This window comes from Lygodium microphyllum, chromosome 28, assembly GCF_053477565.2.
Source record: "Lygodium microphyllum isolate KBCC chromosome 28, Lygodium_microphyllum_v1.1.10, whole genome shotgun sequence".
Classification (NCBI taxonomy): Eukaryota; Viridiplantae; Streptophyta; class Polypodiopsida; order Schizaeales; family Lygodiaceae; genus Lygodium; species Lygodium microphyllum.
This window is the reverse complement of record NC_141162.1, coordinates 6,221,526-6,234,687: the sequence shown is the minus strand read 5'-3', so window position 1 is coordinate 6,234,687 and position 13,162 is coordinate 6,221,526. Positions and strand designations below refer to the sequence as shown.

Genomic DNA, 13,162 nt, shown 5'->3' with positions numbered 1-13,162 from the left:
GGTGAATCGCTTTTGTATGGTGCACCATGCCTCTATGGAGACGTGGCTCGCCAAGCACCAGATCACTATTCAAGATGGAGAGGAAGCGCGATCGGAATTCCGATGTAGTACGCATCATCGATCGATTCAATATCTCGAGGGCATGAAGGAGATGCCGCGGTTCATGTCAACGCGATGGTTGTATGGAGCTTTGATTGCAGCGTCTTGCAAAGGGGCAAAGGTCTCAATGGAGGAGTGGAAATTATCGAGGGGATGTCGTCCAAAGTGATGAGGTATTTAGGATTTTTCGTATCTATATTTTATATGCGACATCTAATTTGAGTATTTCAATGTATAGTACAAAATATATAGTGCAGCCTGGTCGCGCGGACGGCATTTTCGCATGGAGCGTATTGACAAAATGCGCTCCACAATGGATTGTGGTATCATGGCAAGGTTTAAGCAAGAGATCCGGCGACGAGAAACGGATCCAAATATAGTTATAGATGAGATGGAGTATTTTGGGAACTTGCAAAGAATTGTTACGGTGGATTACCATAGCTTCTCCATGATACTATTTGATGTGTAGTGGTTAAAGTGGTACTTGAAGGAGTTAGAGCAACAGTTCGATGAGGTCCATCTAGATTTCTCGAAATAGATTCCGAAAAAAAATAGACGGATTTGCGTGACATCTTTGTGTTGCCGGTCCATTGTGAACAGGTGCATGGACTCATTTATTTGTTAATTGTATTACGACATGGTACATGTCACAATAGTTTAAACTCTCTTATACGTATTTGTGAACAGGTAATCTTCTATCCAAACCCCCAATAGCCTTGATGGTGGTATATTATACATTCAACTCCTCAAAGTGCGAGAGTATATGATCAAAGCGATGTTTTGAGCATAGATGAAGACAATATACAAATAGAGGAATCGATATTGCAAGGGGTGGAGGCCACCGAAAGCTTGGAGCCAGCATTAGCTAACAATGACGGAAATATAGGAGTCCAAGAATTCTTTGAGAACGAGGTGGAGTCATCCTTTTGTGGTGACATGTCTATCGACCTTCCAGTGTATGCGGAGTTGTGTCAAGAGATTGACATGGGACCATAGGATACTTCATACTTGGAGCATCCACTTACTCAATTCGTTGACCAATCTCTTATAAGGGTACATAAGATATGCATTTTAAGTGAGATATTTTTTAAAGGATTTATATTATTGTGCTTTGTATGATTTAAATCATGTCTCCAGACCAGATCCCGAGATTCAGAGACATGGCCAGCCAAAAGCTATCTCGGACATCGTCACGTCGCTCTGTTAGATCTACTTTAGTGCGATCGGATACTTCAGCTTTGAGCAGACGAGGTCGACGCTCCAGACTTAGCCTAGAGGGAGGGAGTACTTCAGGATCAGGGGAATGCTGCACAGATACAGAGGCAGTGAGCCCGCGGCTGGCACGAGATACAGGTGCGACTCCTCGCTCTCGTTCCGGTTCCAGAGAGCGTGGCTCAGGCTCAAGTGAATGCTATGGAGGCACGGACGGGTGTCTCCGTCTCGTCATTCAACTGGAGTTGTGTCACCTCCAGGATTTGTCACACCTATGGGGACGTCTACTTCAGTTACTCAGTCGTCTGCAGGTGGCTATGGGTGCCACTCCGACAGATATTACTCCGATCGGTATACTGGATGCATAGGGGTCTCCTGGATATGACCAGGAGTGTGGATGCAAATGGGAGAGGATGCATATCTAGTCGATGATAGGTCAGGAGCCATCATCATGAATTATAAGGGGAGGAGAGTGATGGCTCGCATGAGAGAGTTGTGCCAACAAGTTTTTCGGCACAACATATTAGATCATTGGAAGAACATACTGGAGGGGAGCAAGGACTACATAATAGCAACCTTGCATGAGGAGTTTCCGATTCGAGCCTCAATAGATAGATTTTCTACGGGCGGGATGATGGATTGCATGCGTGCATATATGTCACACTGACGATCGGATGCATGCAAGGCACTCAAGAGTGGGGCTGCAAAGCTCGAGGGTTTAGATGCAGGCGACTGGTGTCGACTGAGGGAGGAGGCTACATATTCTCCTAGACATTAGATTCAACAGCGCGAGGTAGCAAGGGCACAAATCGAGGCCGGAGTGGTCCGTCATCTTGGGAGTGGTGGCCACAGGACATATTTGGAGGACTTTGTAAGTTTTTCTTTTGTTTTGCTTGTTTATTTTTTTGCAATATCCTTTGTACTGACAATCATGTTTCTAATAGTTAGTATTTTGTTTTCTTTGCAGCACTCCATTACAAATCGCGATCCGACCGGCCTTGAGACTCGATATGCAGAGAGGCACGATCTCACTGCATTGATCGATCGATTGTATAGACATGGCGGCCCTGTAAGTCACTCATCTTTCTTGTCCATAGTTACCATATTTAATTAGAATGCATTATTGTATAGTGGACTGATGTGTTGTTGTTTCTTTTTTTGCAGAGTCCGTTCAATGCTCCTTTGCGGCGGGACAAGCTTTCGGATGGCGAGGATATGTAGCTCGCCCTTGGATCCCTGGAGCTCACACCCCTATCTTTTTTGGTCGCCTGATCTGTGTAGATATTTTCTATGTATTAGTGATATCTTGTCATGATTGTACCAATCGCTTTCATTATGTGATCATGTATTTATTTCATATGTATCAGTGTTATGATTTCAGTATACTTTGTTTTTGTTTGCATGAGCATTGTACACAGTGCAGAAACTATTTTGTATGGCCCAAATAAAGAACATATTGCTACATATGGCAGGCCACAAAATGTTTTTTTCCCCTGTTACTATCGCTATTAGTATCGCAAATTTACTGCTCGCGTCGTTATTGGCGTCTTATTATCGTCGCAGACCGTCGGTATTAGCATCGGTACCAGCTTCGCAAATGCAACGCTGATACCGACACTGATATCGACTATTCTAGGGCGTCGTCAATAACGACGCTTTTTTCGATGACGGGAAATTTTTTTGGTTATTTACATTTTTGTCGCTTTTAACGTCGGTATAAGGCCTATATCTTGTAGTGTCACCTAGAATTCTTTTCCACATCAAGTGCATGCAAACTTTCTAGTTTTCTTATATCTTCCTTTAACTTTTAGAATAACTTCTCACACTTCTTAATACACAAGAAGGGGATTGGCCTCATAGCTTGTTGAAGAGGAAATAATAGTTTTGGCACTAAATGTTTAAAGTTGATTAGATATTATACCTTTTAGATAAAAGTCATAAACTTTTTTAAATGTTTGAAAGAGAAAAGTAGCATCAAAGATTTTATGCTGTCAAGTTCAGCTTCAATCTCATTTTTGGATACCATGTATCAAATCCTTGCTCTCACTTATACTTTATACTTCTTAGGACTAATGTAAATTCCTAAACTATCTACCTTACTAAAAGCCATATCAAGCTTCTCATAGTGATCATAACACACTATACATAGAAGATTATTCAGAAATATCCTTATCAAATTTTCCAAATAGGGAGCCAATGCTACATTTCTTTTCTTCCAAAATGAGGTTTCCCCATTAGATATACCAAAAATCAACACCATGTAAAAAAATCATCACCCTAGCCTAATGAAGGTTTTATTTTTCGGATCCTCTAAAGCAATGGACAATTAGAAATACCATGAGGACTCATCACATAGACTATACTTTAAAAGCTTTCTACTTTGTCCAAGATTTGGTTAGTCAAATGCAAGGAACAATGATCCTATGTGTAGTAGAATTTACGGGTTTAAAATTGACACACATTCTCTATTCTCCCATCCGCTTAGCTAAGATAACAATACGGCTCCCCTAGTCTAAGCATTCCATAGAGTGTACAATCCCACCTTAACCAATGCATCTATTGTTTCTTGCTCATGCAATAAATTCCTTAAACTCTAATATAATATTTTACCTCCCTCAATTCCAAACACAATTTCTCATCCCTATATGTTGTAATGTCTTTCTATGAAGTGATGAATAGGCTTGTGTAGTTGCATGGCATGTTGCATGAAGTGATGAATGCAACTTAACTATGGCATAGGCCTATGATAAACATTGCTTGCAAGTGTGCTTGTGCACTTGTCACATTTCTATTGGAATGTCTTGCGCCCACTTCAATACAAGTACTGACAAGTCACGTGATTTTTAAGAACGAGTGCCAGCGCCAGAGCCTCGCGTTGCCTCAGCACTATCTCCCACGGGGTCTTTATGACCTCGGGGAGTTGGGATCAACGGCTCCTCTTCACCCCGAAAAAAGGCTCGCATCAGAGCCGCTACTTTATGCAGAAGTAAACCCATCCAGATTAACAAAACCCAACCCGCAAATAGAAACCCAACCAGCCGAAAACTTGGATCTGACGGAGCAACGGCGTCTCGAAATTCGGGGATGTTCGCAACCACATGCAAAAGTAAACCCATCCAGGACTATAAATGCACCGCCAGTCGTTAAAATTGATGGCATGGGCTGGCAGTAAGAGATAGTAGATTCAGCGGGGCCCACTATCTCTGATACGTATTTTTGAATCGTGGACTACTAGTAAACCCAGCCATTAAAGTAAACCCAGCCATTAAAGTAAACTGTGTTGACCGGGTACCGAAAGCCGAAAAGCTCTCGGTATTACCCACAGGAAAATCCTGCACGCAGGGCGCATTCGTGTGCTGTTGTGAACCGAGGTTGGATGCCCATATTCCAAGCGCATACAAGCTCACGCGATCATTGGAACAAAGGTTTGAGGTTCATATTACGATTTCTTGGTCATGACTTCCACTACAAGGTGCATATCTCTCTCTCTTTCTTCCTCTCATATTTGCATTGGATGCATTGTGGCATTGGAATGATGTTTTGGTGATATATACGTATGTAGTCAACACGCATGGATTATGGAAAGCGACATTGAGATCGATGATCTCGACACGGATGAAGAGACATTAGATGGATCATCAAGCAACGAGGTTGAGATGCTTGATTTCTTAAGTGGAGACAATGATTCGGCACCACAAGAAATCACTAACAATGCACCAAGCCCAACTACCTATACCTCATCGAAGTACTTCTCTTTTAATAGAGAGACTTACAGCTTGATGGTCAGTGATTTGAGCGGGCAGAAGGCCATCACATTGGAGGTGCTCAAGCAACTCCACAGGAGGGAGTTGCTCGACTTGAAGAAGTGGAGAAGAATCAGAGAAGGTCTTTGCATTGGTAGAAATGGCGATGGATACATTACATTGGCCTTGAAATCGGAGCCATCATTGCGCATTGCATGTATAGAGGAGTGGGAGAGCATATTCCTTGAAAATCACATAAACAAGGTTACAGGTGCTCACGAGGGTATCAATGTCACAATTGATTCCATCAAATCCACGTGGTGTACTGACTTGAGAAGGCATGGCATTCCTCTTGCGTATGTGAGAGATCTCATTAGTGGGTGTACTTGCAAGGTGTTCACAAGGCCCCATGGTTATAAAGGCCCATTGTTCGTTCATGGGAAGGTTCAAGAAAGAAGAGCACCCATCTTGGAGTTTACTGTAGATAGATCTCTTGTTGAGCGGAGGCTTCAAGAAATCATGCTTGAACACAGTGTTAGGTTGGGCAAGGTTCGCTCAACCAAAAAGCATGGTTTAGGGAAGACAATAGTGGAATATGCATGTCATCGCAGTGGTAGAGCAACTCGAAAGGGATCCCAAATCCGCAGGTTGCGAACGTCGAAGAAATGTGGTTGCCCTTTCAAGGTGCAAATAGAGTACAAAGACGATCTCTATGATGTCACTATACGAGTCCATGGACCACACGAGGGTCATGTACCTGGATCTCGTGCTGACTTGTATCACTTGCCGGTGCATCCAACTGTGATTGATTGTTGCAAGGATGACCTGTTTGACGTTGGGACATGCCGGCACGTTGCGAAGATGAGCCTTAGCAAGGAGCGGTTTCATTTGAAAAATGCCTCTCCATTGGATCGTGTCATTTACAGGTTCTTCATGATACCAAGGGAGGTACAGACACTATCATATCAAATTCGAACTGAAGGTATGCTACCTTCTAAGCCTTTGTCTATGGTTCTAGGTTGCTTTGAGCGTCAATGTTCTATGTGTCATCCTGTTGCAGGCAAACTTTCGAAGGATGATTGGATGGCAATGTATTTGGAGGCTCTCCGTCTACGAGATCAAAACAAGGTATTTGACATATTCTCATAAACGTTTATAAGCTGTGAAAATTAGTATATCTATTTGATACTATCATCTACATGGTCTTTTAGGTACTCTATTGCCAACCATACAATCCTCATGCCATAGAGGACAAGGACAAACCATTCGTACTGATAGTCCAGGACGAATGGATGTTGCAAATGAGTAAGAGGTTCTCAAATAACAATGCTTGGGCAATCGACAGCACATTCAAGACCAATGTGTTTGGTCTTCCGCTTTATGCGGCGGTTTTACCAAACCAACATGGGGTGGGTATCCCTATTTGGTTTATGCTATGCACTAGCGACAATGGGTCAAACCAAGAGATTATGGCTTTGCAAATCACCATGAGACTAGTCCTCTCTAGGATGGGAGATATTCGCCCTGCTGCCCTGGTGATTGATAAGTCCCAGCCAGAGCTGGAGGCGCTCTCGAAGGTTGTTCTGGAAGACCCTCATTGTTGGACCACTGACTACCTTGGTGGCAACAAGCGTCAACGAGCATGCCATATTATTCTATGCTGGTTCCACACAAAGAAAGCATGGGTTGAAAATCTCTTGCCACAGGTACACCTTTTCAATACCATTTTACTTTTAAGCATTGCCTTTTTGTGAGTTCCATGAGCTTGACAGTGAGTACTTTACATGTTCTTGCGTGAACCAAGGTCCCTACAGATGAGCGCGATCATGTGTATGCCTCTTTGTCCAATCTTATGCATTGCCCTACAGAGTCGCAGTTTGATGATATGTTTGAGCAATTGCTTCATCGTTATTCCGCTCATCCGAATGTGGTCCGATACGTTACCAATGGATGGTGTGGGAAAGATTGTATTTGGCGTGCAAGATGGCCCAAGTTTGGTCGCATGTTTCCACATGGCAATGTCGACACAACAAACCTCATCGAGAGACTTTGGCAATATATCAAGTACACTCTACTTGATGCTAGGATCAACAGGTCCATTTTGGATCTGCTGCACGCCCTTGTTGGTGACTCATCGTCGGGTTCTAGAATGGGTGGATCGGCTTTGGAGTTTTTCAAGCAAAAGCAAGAGATAGGTAATGTGGTCAATTTCCTTTCTATTTGCACTTTTGACCTTTCCTTAAAACGCATTGTTGTCTTATACATGTTTTTTATGCCAGCTGATTCTGAGCGCTTCAAAGTCTATGGGTCAAGCAAGAGTCATACGGCTAGATTGGCAGCAGGGGAGAAGATTCTTCAGCGGTATGAGCAAGATCCATCCTCTCTTCAAGTCATTAACGAGGGGACCATGTTGTTTAAAATAGCAAGCACCATCCAACATGCAAAATGGTATCATGTAAGTGTACAATCAAACTACTGTGATTGCCCTGATTGGTCGACTGACTGTAAACATCTTCATGGTTTGAGGCTCATCTTGAAGAGCTATTTTCCTCACCTTCATGAGGTTCTCCCCATCATCGATAGTGCACATGTCTTTGATGACATAAAGGAAAGACCAGGTGGCGATAAAATCACAGGATTGGAGGGATCATCTTCCGATGGTGGCGTGCAGAAAGGGGAACTCGTGTCCTCCATCGCAGACTTTAGAGACCTCCTTCAAAGGATCGAGGATGGGATTCCATCCTACACAGCGGCACAGATGGATGCTTGTATGCGCCAACTGGAAAGTGCTAAAGAGTCTCTTGTTCACATGTTCACACCACAGGAGATTGACATGCCTAAAAAGGGTGGGATCTATCAGATCCAGGAAAATGTGACACAGACGCGCCTAGGTCATGGCAAGGATCATCGTCATCGTCCAAATGAGAGGGGGGAGTCCTCATCACAACCCAAGCGTCCATCTATTACAGGCGTGTTAAGGCGCAAGCATCAACGAGGGAGGGGTCGTGTAAGGTTTAGCCCAAAACCATGGATATATTGTCCTCATTGCTGCACCAAAACATTTTTGGTGGACCCTCTCGCAGTGTATTCATGCAATACTTGCCATGCACTACTCCCTCTATCCCTGCGGTATGCTCCTCATCCAGCGGATTCTATCTTGATCGGCAAGGCGGTGCGATTGTATGGTGAGTCTTACATTGGCACTTGTCGTATTTTGTATTGCACCTACAACAGTGAGAATGAGGAGCGTCAGTTTTCTCTCTCGTTCCCTGATGGGTCCACGATCACAGAAGTCTTGGCATCTAGGTTCAAAATGTTTGTACTGTACACATGATTCTCCATCTAATGGATAACGTTCTCCTGGATTTTATCTTGCTCTATTTGCTGGAATTAGCTAGTTTTTATGGTGGTGTTTTGGATTTTATGGTAGTGTCGTATTGGATAATTATATGATTTTACTAATTAGAAATTAGTGTGTATATTTGGCAACACATCCAACAGGTTATTTCTTATCACTACATGTTCATGTAATCCAGATGTGACATGCTCTCATATTTAAAGAGTTGCGCAAATATTGATAGCTTAAGTTAGTAATGATGGGTGCATTGTTGGGAAGCATAGTTGACACATGTGATAAAGCAAGTTGAACCACACATCCCATGGAATAATGTAACCGCAATACTATGGTGCAATGAAATCATGAGATTAGTAGCATTAAATCGTGAGATTAGTAACATTGAATCATTGGTGACTACACAACCAAATAAGCAAATGTTTATGAGTTCAATTCATGATACTATGGTCAATTTGAGAGAGAGAGAGAGAGAGATAAGATCAATTAATGATTTCTAAACAAAGAATCCTATGGAATAATGTAATGAAGTGCTATGGTGCAATGAAATCGTTAGATTGGTAACATTAGATCGTGAGATTAGTAACATTGAATCGTGAGATTAGTAACATTGAGATAAGATCAATTAATGATTTCTATTAGATAATCCATGTAACAAAACAACAAAAAGTGAGAAGTTGATAACCATTGGATGATCCATAAAAAAATATAGAATATGCTCGATGAAAAAATATAGAAGTTGATAACCTACTAAACTTTTGTGGACATGCTTGATGAAAGACCAAATATAGAATATGTCATGATTTATGACCAATGGTGGATGCCACATCCAATCTAACGATTAGATGTGTTCAATTTAGTAACAATAAAAAAGCTCTATTCAAAAAATTGGTAGAGTATCAACAATTCTTCACCAAGCTATCACGTCACTACAACACTTCCAAGTACTAGTGCCTTGCCTTATTATTCCTAGTGCAAATATATATTTTGACATTGTAACATGGTTATTGGGCTTCTTATAGGATTCCAATCAATAATTTTTGCGAAGGATTGAGACTCAACACATTCATACCATTCCCAATACTCGCCAAATTTGACCTATATAGAGTGCTTTGCAAATGTATAATTGCCAAATTTGACCATTTAGTAGATTTTGGGGCATGGAAAAAGCTAAAAGTGATGATCGGTGGGCTTGCAACTACATCAAGGATAGTCTCATTAATGTAGCTGGAACCAAGATTGAGGTTCTACAACCACATGTAATTGGCAAGGGTATTATCTCTTGCCCAAACTTTAGAGAAGTAGAGCTAATTTATTGTGGTGTACCAATAGCTACTTAAATCTAAGACCATTAATTTTCTTAGAAAAATAAAAAGGAAAGCAGTGCTTGAATAATTAAATTATGAAAACATGTAGTTGTGACCTCTTCAAAGCTTGAGCCCAAAACCACTTTCACAATTTGCACATGCATCATAGTTTATCTTAGAAACTTGAATTTGATTTAGCTTTCCTTTTTGGTTATCTTAAATTCTTAGTGCAACCCATTCTCCACAAAGTGGCATGGTTCAAAAGAGGTTGAATGCTAAGTGATGATTGTAAGCTTAGTGACATAAATAGAGTTGTAACTCCCTTTGTTATTCTCACATTCATTTATTGGGTTCATATTTATGTTAGCCACAGTAAACATTATATATCAATCGAATATACAAGCTTAAAGGAAATGCATGCATGATTATCACACTTAGGCGCGGACACGTATCAGACACAGCACATATGGTTATTGCAAAATGATTGCGACAGAGCACATATGGTTATTGCAAAATGATTGCGACATTAGCAACCTAGATAATAATCAACAAACTCTTCCAACAGGAGTTATGCATCCAAAGAGCATTATTTAGAGATTGTTGTGAAATATTACAAAAGGATTGAGCCTGAGACGGGAGATAGTGCCTCCCACACACGCGTCACGCTGATGAAGACGATTGGGCCGTGGGAGATGTTGCAACCTCTTGAGTCACGGTCACACTGCAGCCTCCTGAGTCAGGGTCTCACCGACTGTGGGAGGAATGAAGGCGGAGGTGCATACAAGACGGAGGCGCATACAAGACGGTGGATAAAGACCAGCACGCATCCGAATGGGCATGGGATGCGCACTCTGGGAGACACAATCGTGGACTTGGGAGTTGCTGACGTGGATGAAGACCAGCTCGCGTCCGAATGGGTCCGTGGGTGGGTCTCGAAACACCCGAACCAACCGCCGAGTTGGTATGAAGCCACCGAGCTGGGAGGCAACCAGCCGCAGAGAGCCGAGGGATGAAGTCGTCGGCTGGGAGCTCACGAGGCCATTCGTGTGCTGATGGATGTGCGCAGGGTGGCGGGAGCTCGCTGGGCGGGAGCCGCAGGGTGCTGGGAGCTTGCTGGGCGGGAGGGATGAACCCGGTGGTGGTTGAGCCGCAGGGTGGTGGGAGCTCGCTGGGCGGGAGCTCGCTGGGCGAGGGCCGCAGGGTGCTGGGAGTGAACCGCAGGGCGGGAGGCAGAGCCGCAGGGAGCCGCAGGGCGGGAGGGAGAGCCGCAAGGAGCCGCAGGGTACGAGAGAGAGGGAGAGCCGCAGGGTACGAGATAACCGCAGGGCGGGAGGGAGAGCCGCAGGGAGCCGCAGGGCACGAGAGAGAGAGAGCCGCAGGGAGCCGCAGGGTATGAGCCGCAGGGATGAGCCGCAGGGTGGGATAACCGCAGGGCGGGAGTTGATCTGGCACTTCGCATGTTCCCAGGAGTTGATAACACCCTGATCAACGGCGGCGGCACATTCTGCGGGGCCCTCCAATAATGAGGAGTTAAGGCGCTCCAGTTCGCATGCCGGACACGTAGGAGACTGCCAATCAACGGCGCACTTTTCTGGGGAGGTCTGGTTTATGATCTCGGGCGGGACGACCAATTGAGGATGGGTTTAATCCTCGTGGGATCAACGATGGCGCATGGTCGTGAGGAGGGGGATCAACGTGAGCCGTTGATCCCAACTCCCCGAGGTCATTATGACCCCGTGGGAGTTAGTGTTGAGGCTCGCGTTGGTCTTATCAGTTACGTAATACGGACGAGAGACGTTCCGAAGTGAAAGGGTACTCATGAGGTGCCTAGAAAATATCCTCATATCCAATTAGGGACGAGACCTTTACCAATTAGGAACGAGACCTTTTTCACGTCGTGGCTTCGAAGTTCGAAGACGAAATTGACTGTTTCCACACCCGGCTAGCTTTTTCACGTCGTCGCTTCGGAGATGACATGTCTTTCTCACCCCAGGAAAGCTGCTGTTGTCCAAACAAACATCGGAACATAAACAAGCACAATTGGCGAAGTCTCGACGATGCGCTAGAGTTGAAGATGCAGCCACAACGTTGAATTTGCAGCGATGGCGTTGAATCTGGTGGGTCGATGCCGGTCGTCGATGGTAAACTTTGCTGAGCCAAGCGTCTTCAGGAAGGGCGGTCAGGGTACCTAGCGAATCTGCGTACAACACGGCTCAAATTCATATAAAGCGGCCAGGAAAGAGCTAATACGTCCAACCAACCACGGCCTAGAACACCGAATCGTATATCACTATAACATTCAGCCCTAATTGTCAGCTGCAGTCCCCTCATCTTACAATCGAACATGGCGAATTACTATATGCAGCCGCTCGTCCGCATAAACGGTATCAATCATGCTGTTCGTCCTAGCGCCGTACTGTCCCTGCTGCTGCTATGCATAGCACTACTGGTCGTGACGACGTTGTCGCCGGCGGCCGAAGCGGCGAAGATCGAGATTTTCAACCCAGCGAGCTGCGATGGAGCTCCGACCAACACCTTCGTAGACGGCAACACGTGCCAGAAGTTCAACGACCAGGGTGCGTTTCGCATCTCTGACGTTAGCGCTGGCACCCGCGTGTCCGTCCACAACCAGCAGAACTGCGAGGGCTCCAGCAGCGCCGTTGCACAGATCTACGGGCCAGGCTGTGTGGTGCAGGGTGCAACCAAGCTGCGTGCCGTCTGGATTCAGGGCTGAAGAGTCAAAACTCATACGTAAACCTTCCTAGGGTACGTTCGTAATGTAATGTATTGTAATTAAGCTTTCGATAGTCGTGACACTGCATGCTAGTACAGCACGCGGGCGTGCGCCTAGCTAAGCAATAAATTAGTAGAGCTACCTTGATGAGTTGTCTGATTAATTGTGACATCTCTCTCACATGCTATGATCCTTTGCTTTGTTTGCAGAATTTGATGATCAGCGTATCGTTTCGATTAGGCACAGCTTCACCCTCTCTTTGTTCTGTTTGCCTCTCTCTCTGTGCTATTACGTGAACACTCGTCAATAAATAGCACGATTTATGCCGCTCTCTCTGTGCTGTAATTCGCTTATGCCATGCTATGTGAATAAAATCAATAAATAACCCGGTTCATGGAGAACTGATCTCGTCCACGTACTCATTTGGATCATCAAGAATAAACACAAGAGAGATGCTTGCAATCTACGTTTCTTACACAGAATCGGGTCATTCTATGTATTTATATGATGCTTCTGTTATAACTATTTTTGTTAGACCCCATTACAGTTTTGGAATCACGGAGGTTTTTTGGCGTTGAATGTGAATATCCAAACTGACACCAATTGAATGCACAGGAATGGGTGTTCTTGGTTTCCTTGCAAACTCCCTCTTCAGTCTTGGGCACTAACACTAGTTTGATTGGCCTTTAAAGCAAAAAAAAAAAACAAATGCAAA

At 44.1% G+C, this 13,162-nt stretch overlaps 2 protein-coding genes across 2 annotated transcripts; both read left to right on the top strand.

Moving 5' to 3' along the window:
- Positions 1–5,573: 5,573 nt before the first annotated feature.
- Positions 5,574–8,412, top strand: LOC148011154 (uncharacterized). Its single transcript, XM_087670657.1, has 5 exons — positions 5,574–6,036; positions 6,115–6,182; positions 6,266–6,760; positions 6,859–7,249; positions 7,334–8,412. Exons 1-5 carry the CDS (start codon positions 5,574–5,576, stop codon positions 8,386–8,388), a joined length of 2,472 nt encoding a protein of 823 aa, XP_087526783.1. The 3' UTR covers positions 8,389–8,412.
- A 3,645-nt stretch (positions 8,413–12,057) lies between these two features.
- On the top strand, positions 12,058–12,701 carry LOC148011153 (uncharacterized). The gene is made up of 2 exons (XM_087669896.1): positions 12,058–12,479; positions 12,657–12,701. The coding sequence occupies exon 1, from the start codon at positions 12,058–12,060 to the stop codon at positions 12,445–12,447; it is 390 nt and encodes a 129-aa protein (XP_087526022.1). The 3' UTR covers positions 12,448–12,479; positions 12,657–12,701.
- Positions 12,702–13,162: the final 461 nt, after the last annotated feature.

Excerpts from the sequence above, each read along its gene's own strand:
- LOC148011154 (XM_087670657.1), top strand. The coding sequence starts at position 5,574 with ATGCTTGAACACAGTGTTAGGTTGGGCAAGGTTCGCTCAACCAAAAAG. Across the intron at positions 6,037-6,114 it reads ATATCAAATTCGAACTGAAG|GCAAACTTTCGAAGGATGAT; the intron begins GTATGCTACCTT and ends ATCCTGTTGCAG. Across the intron at positions 6,761-6,858 it reads TTGAAAATCTCTTGCCACAG|GTCCCTACAGATGAGCGCGA; the intron begins GTACACCTTTTC and ends GCGTGAACCAAG.
- LOC148011153 (XM_087669896.1), top strand. The coding sequence starts at position 12,058 with ATGGCGAATTACTATATGCAGCCGCTCGTCCGCATAAACGGTATCAAT.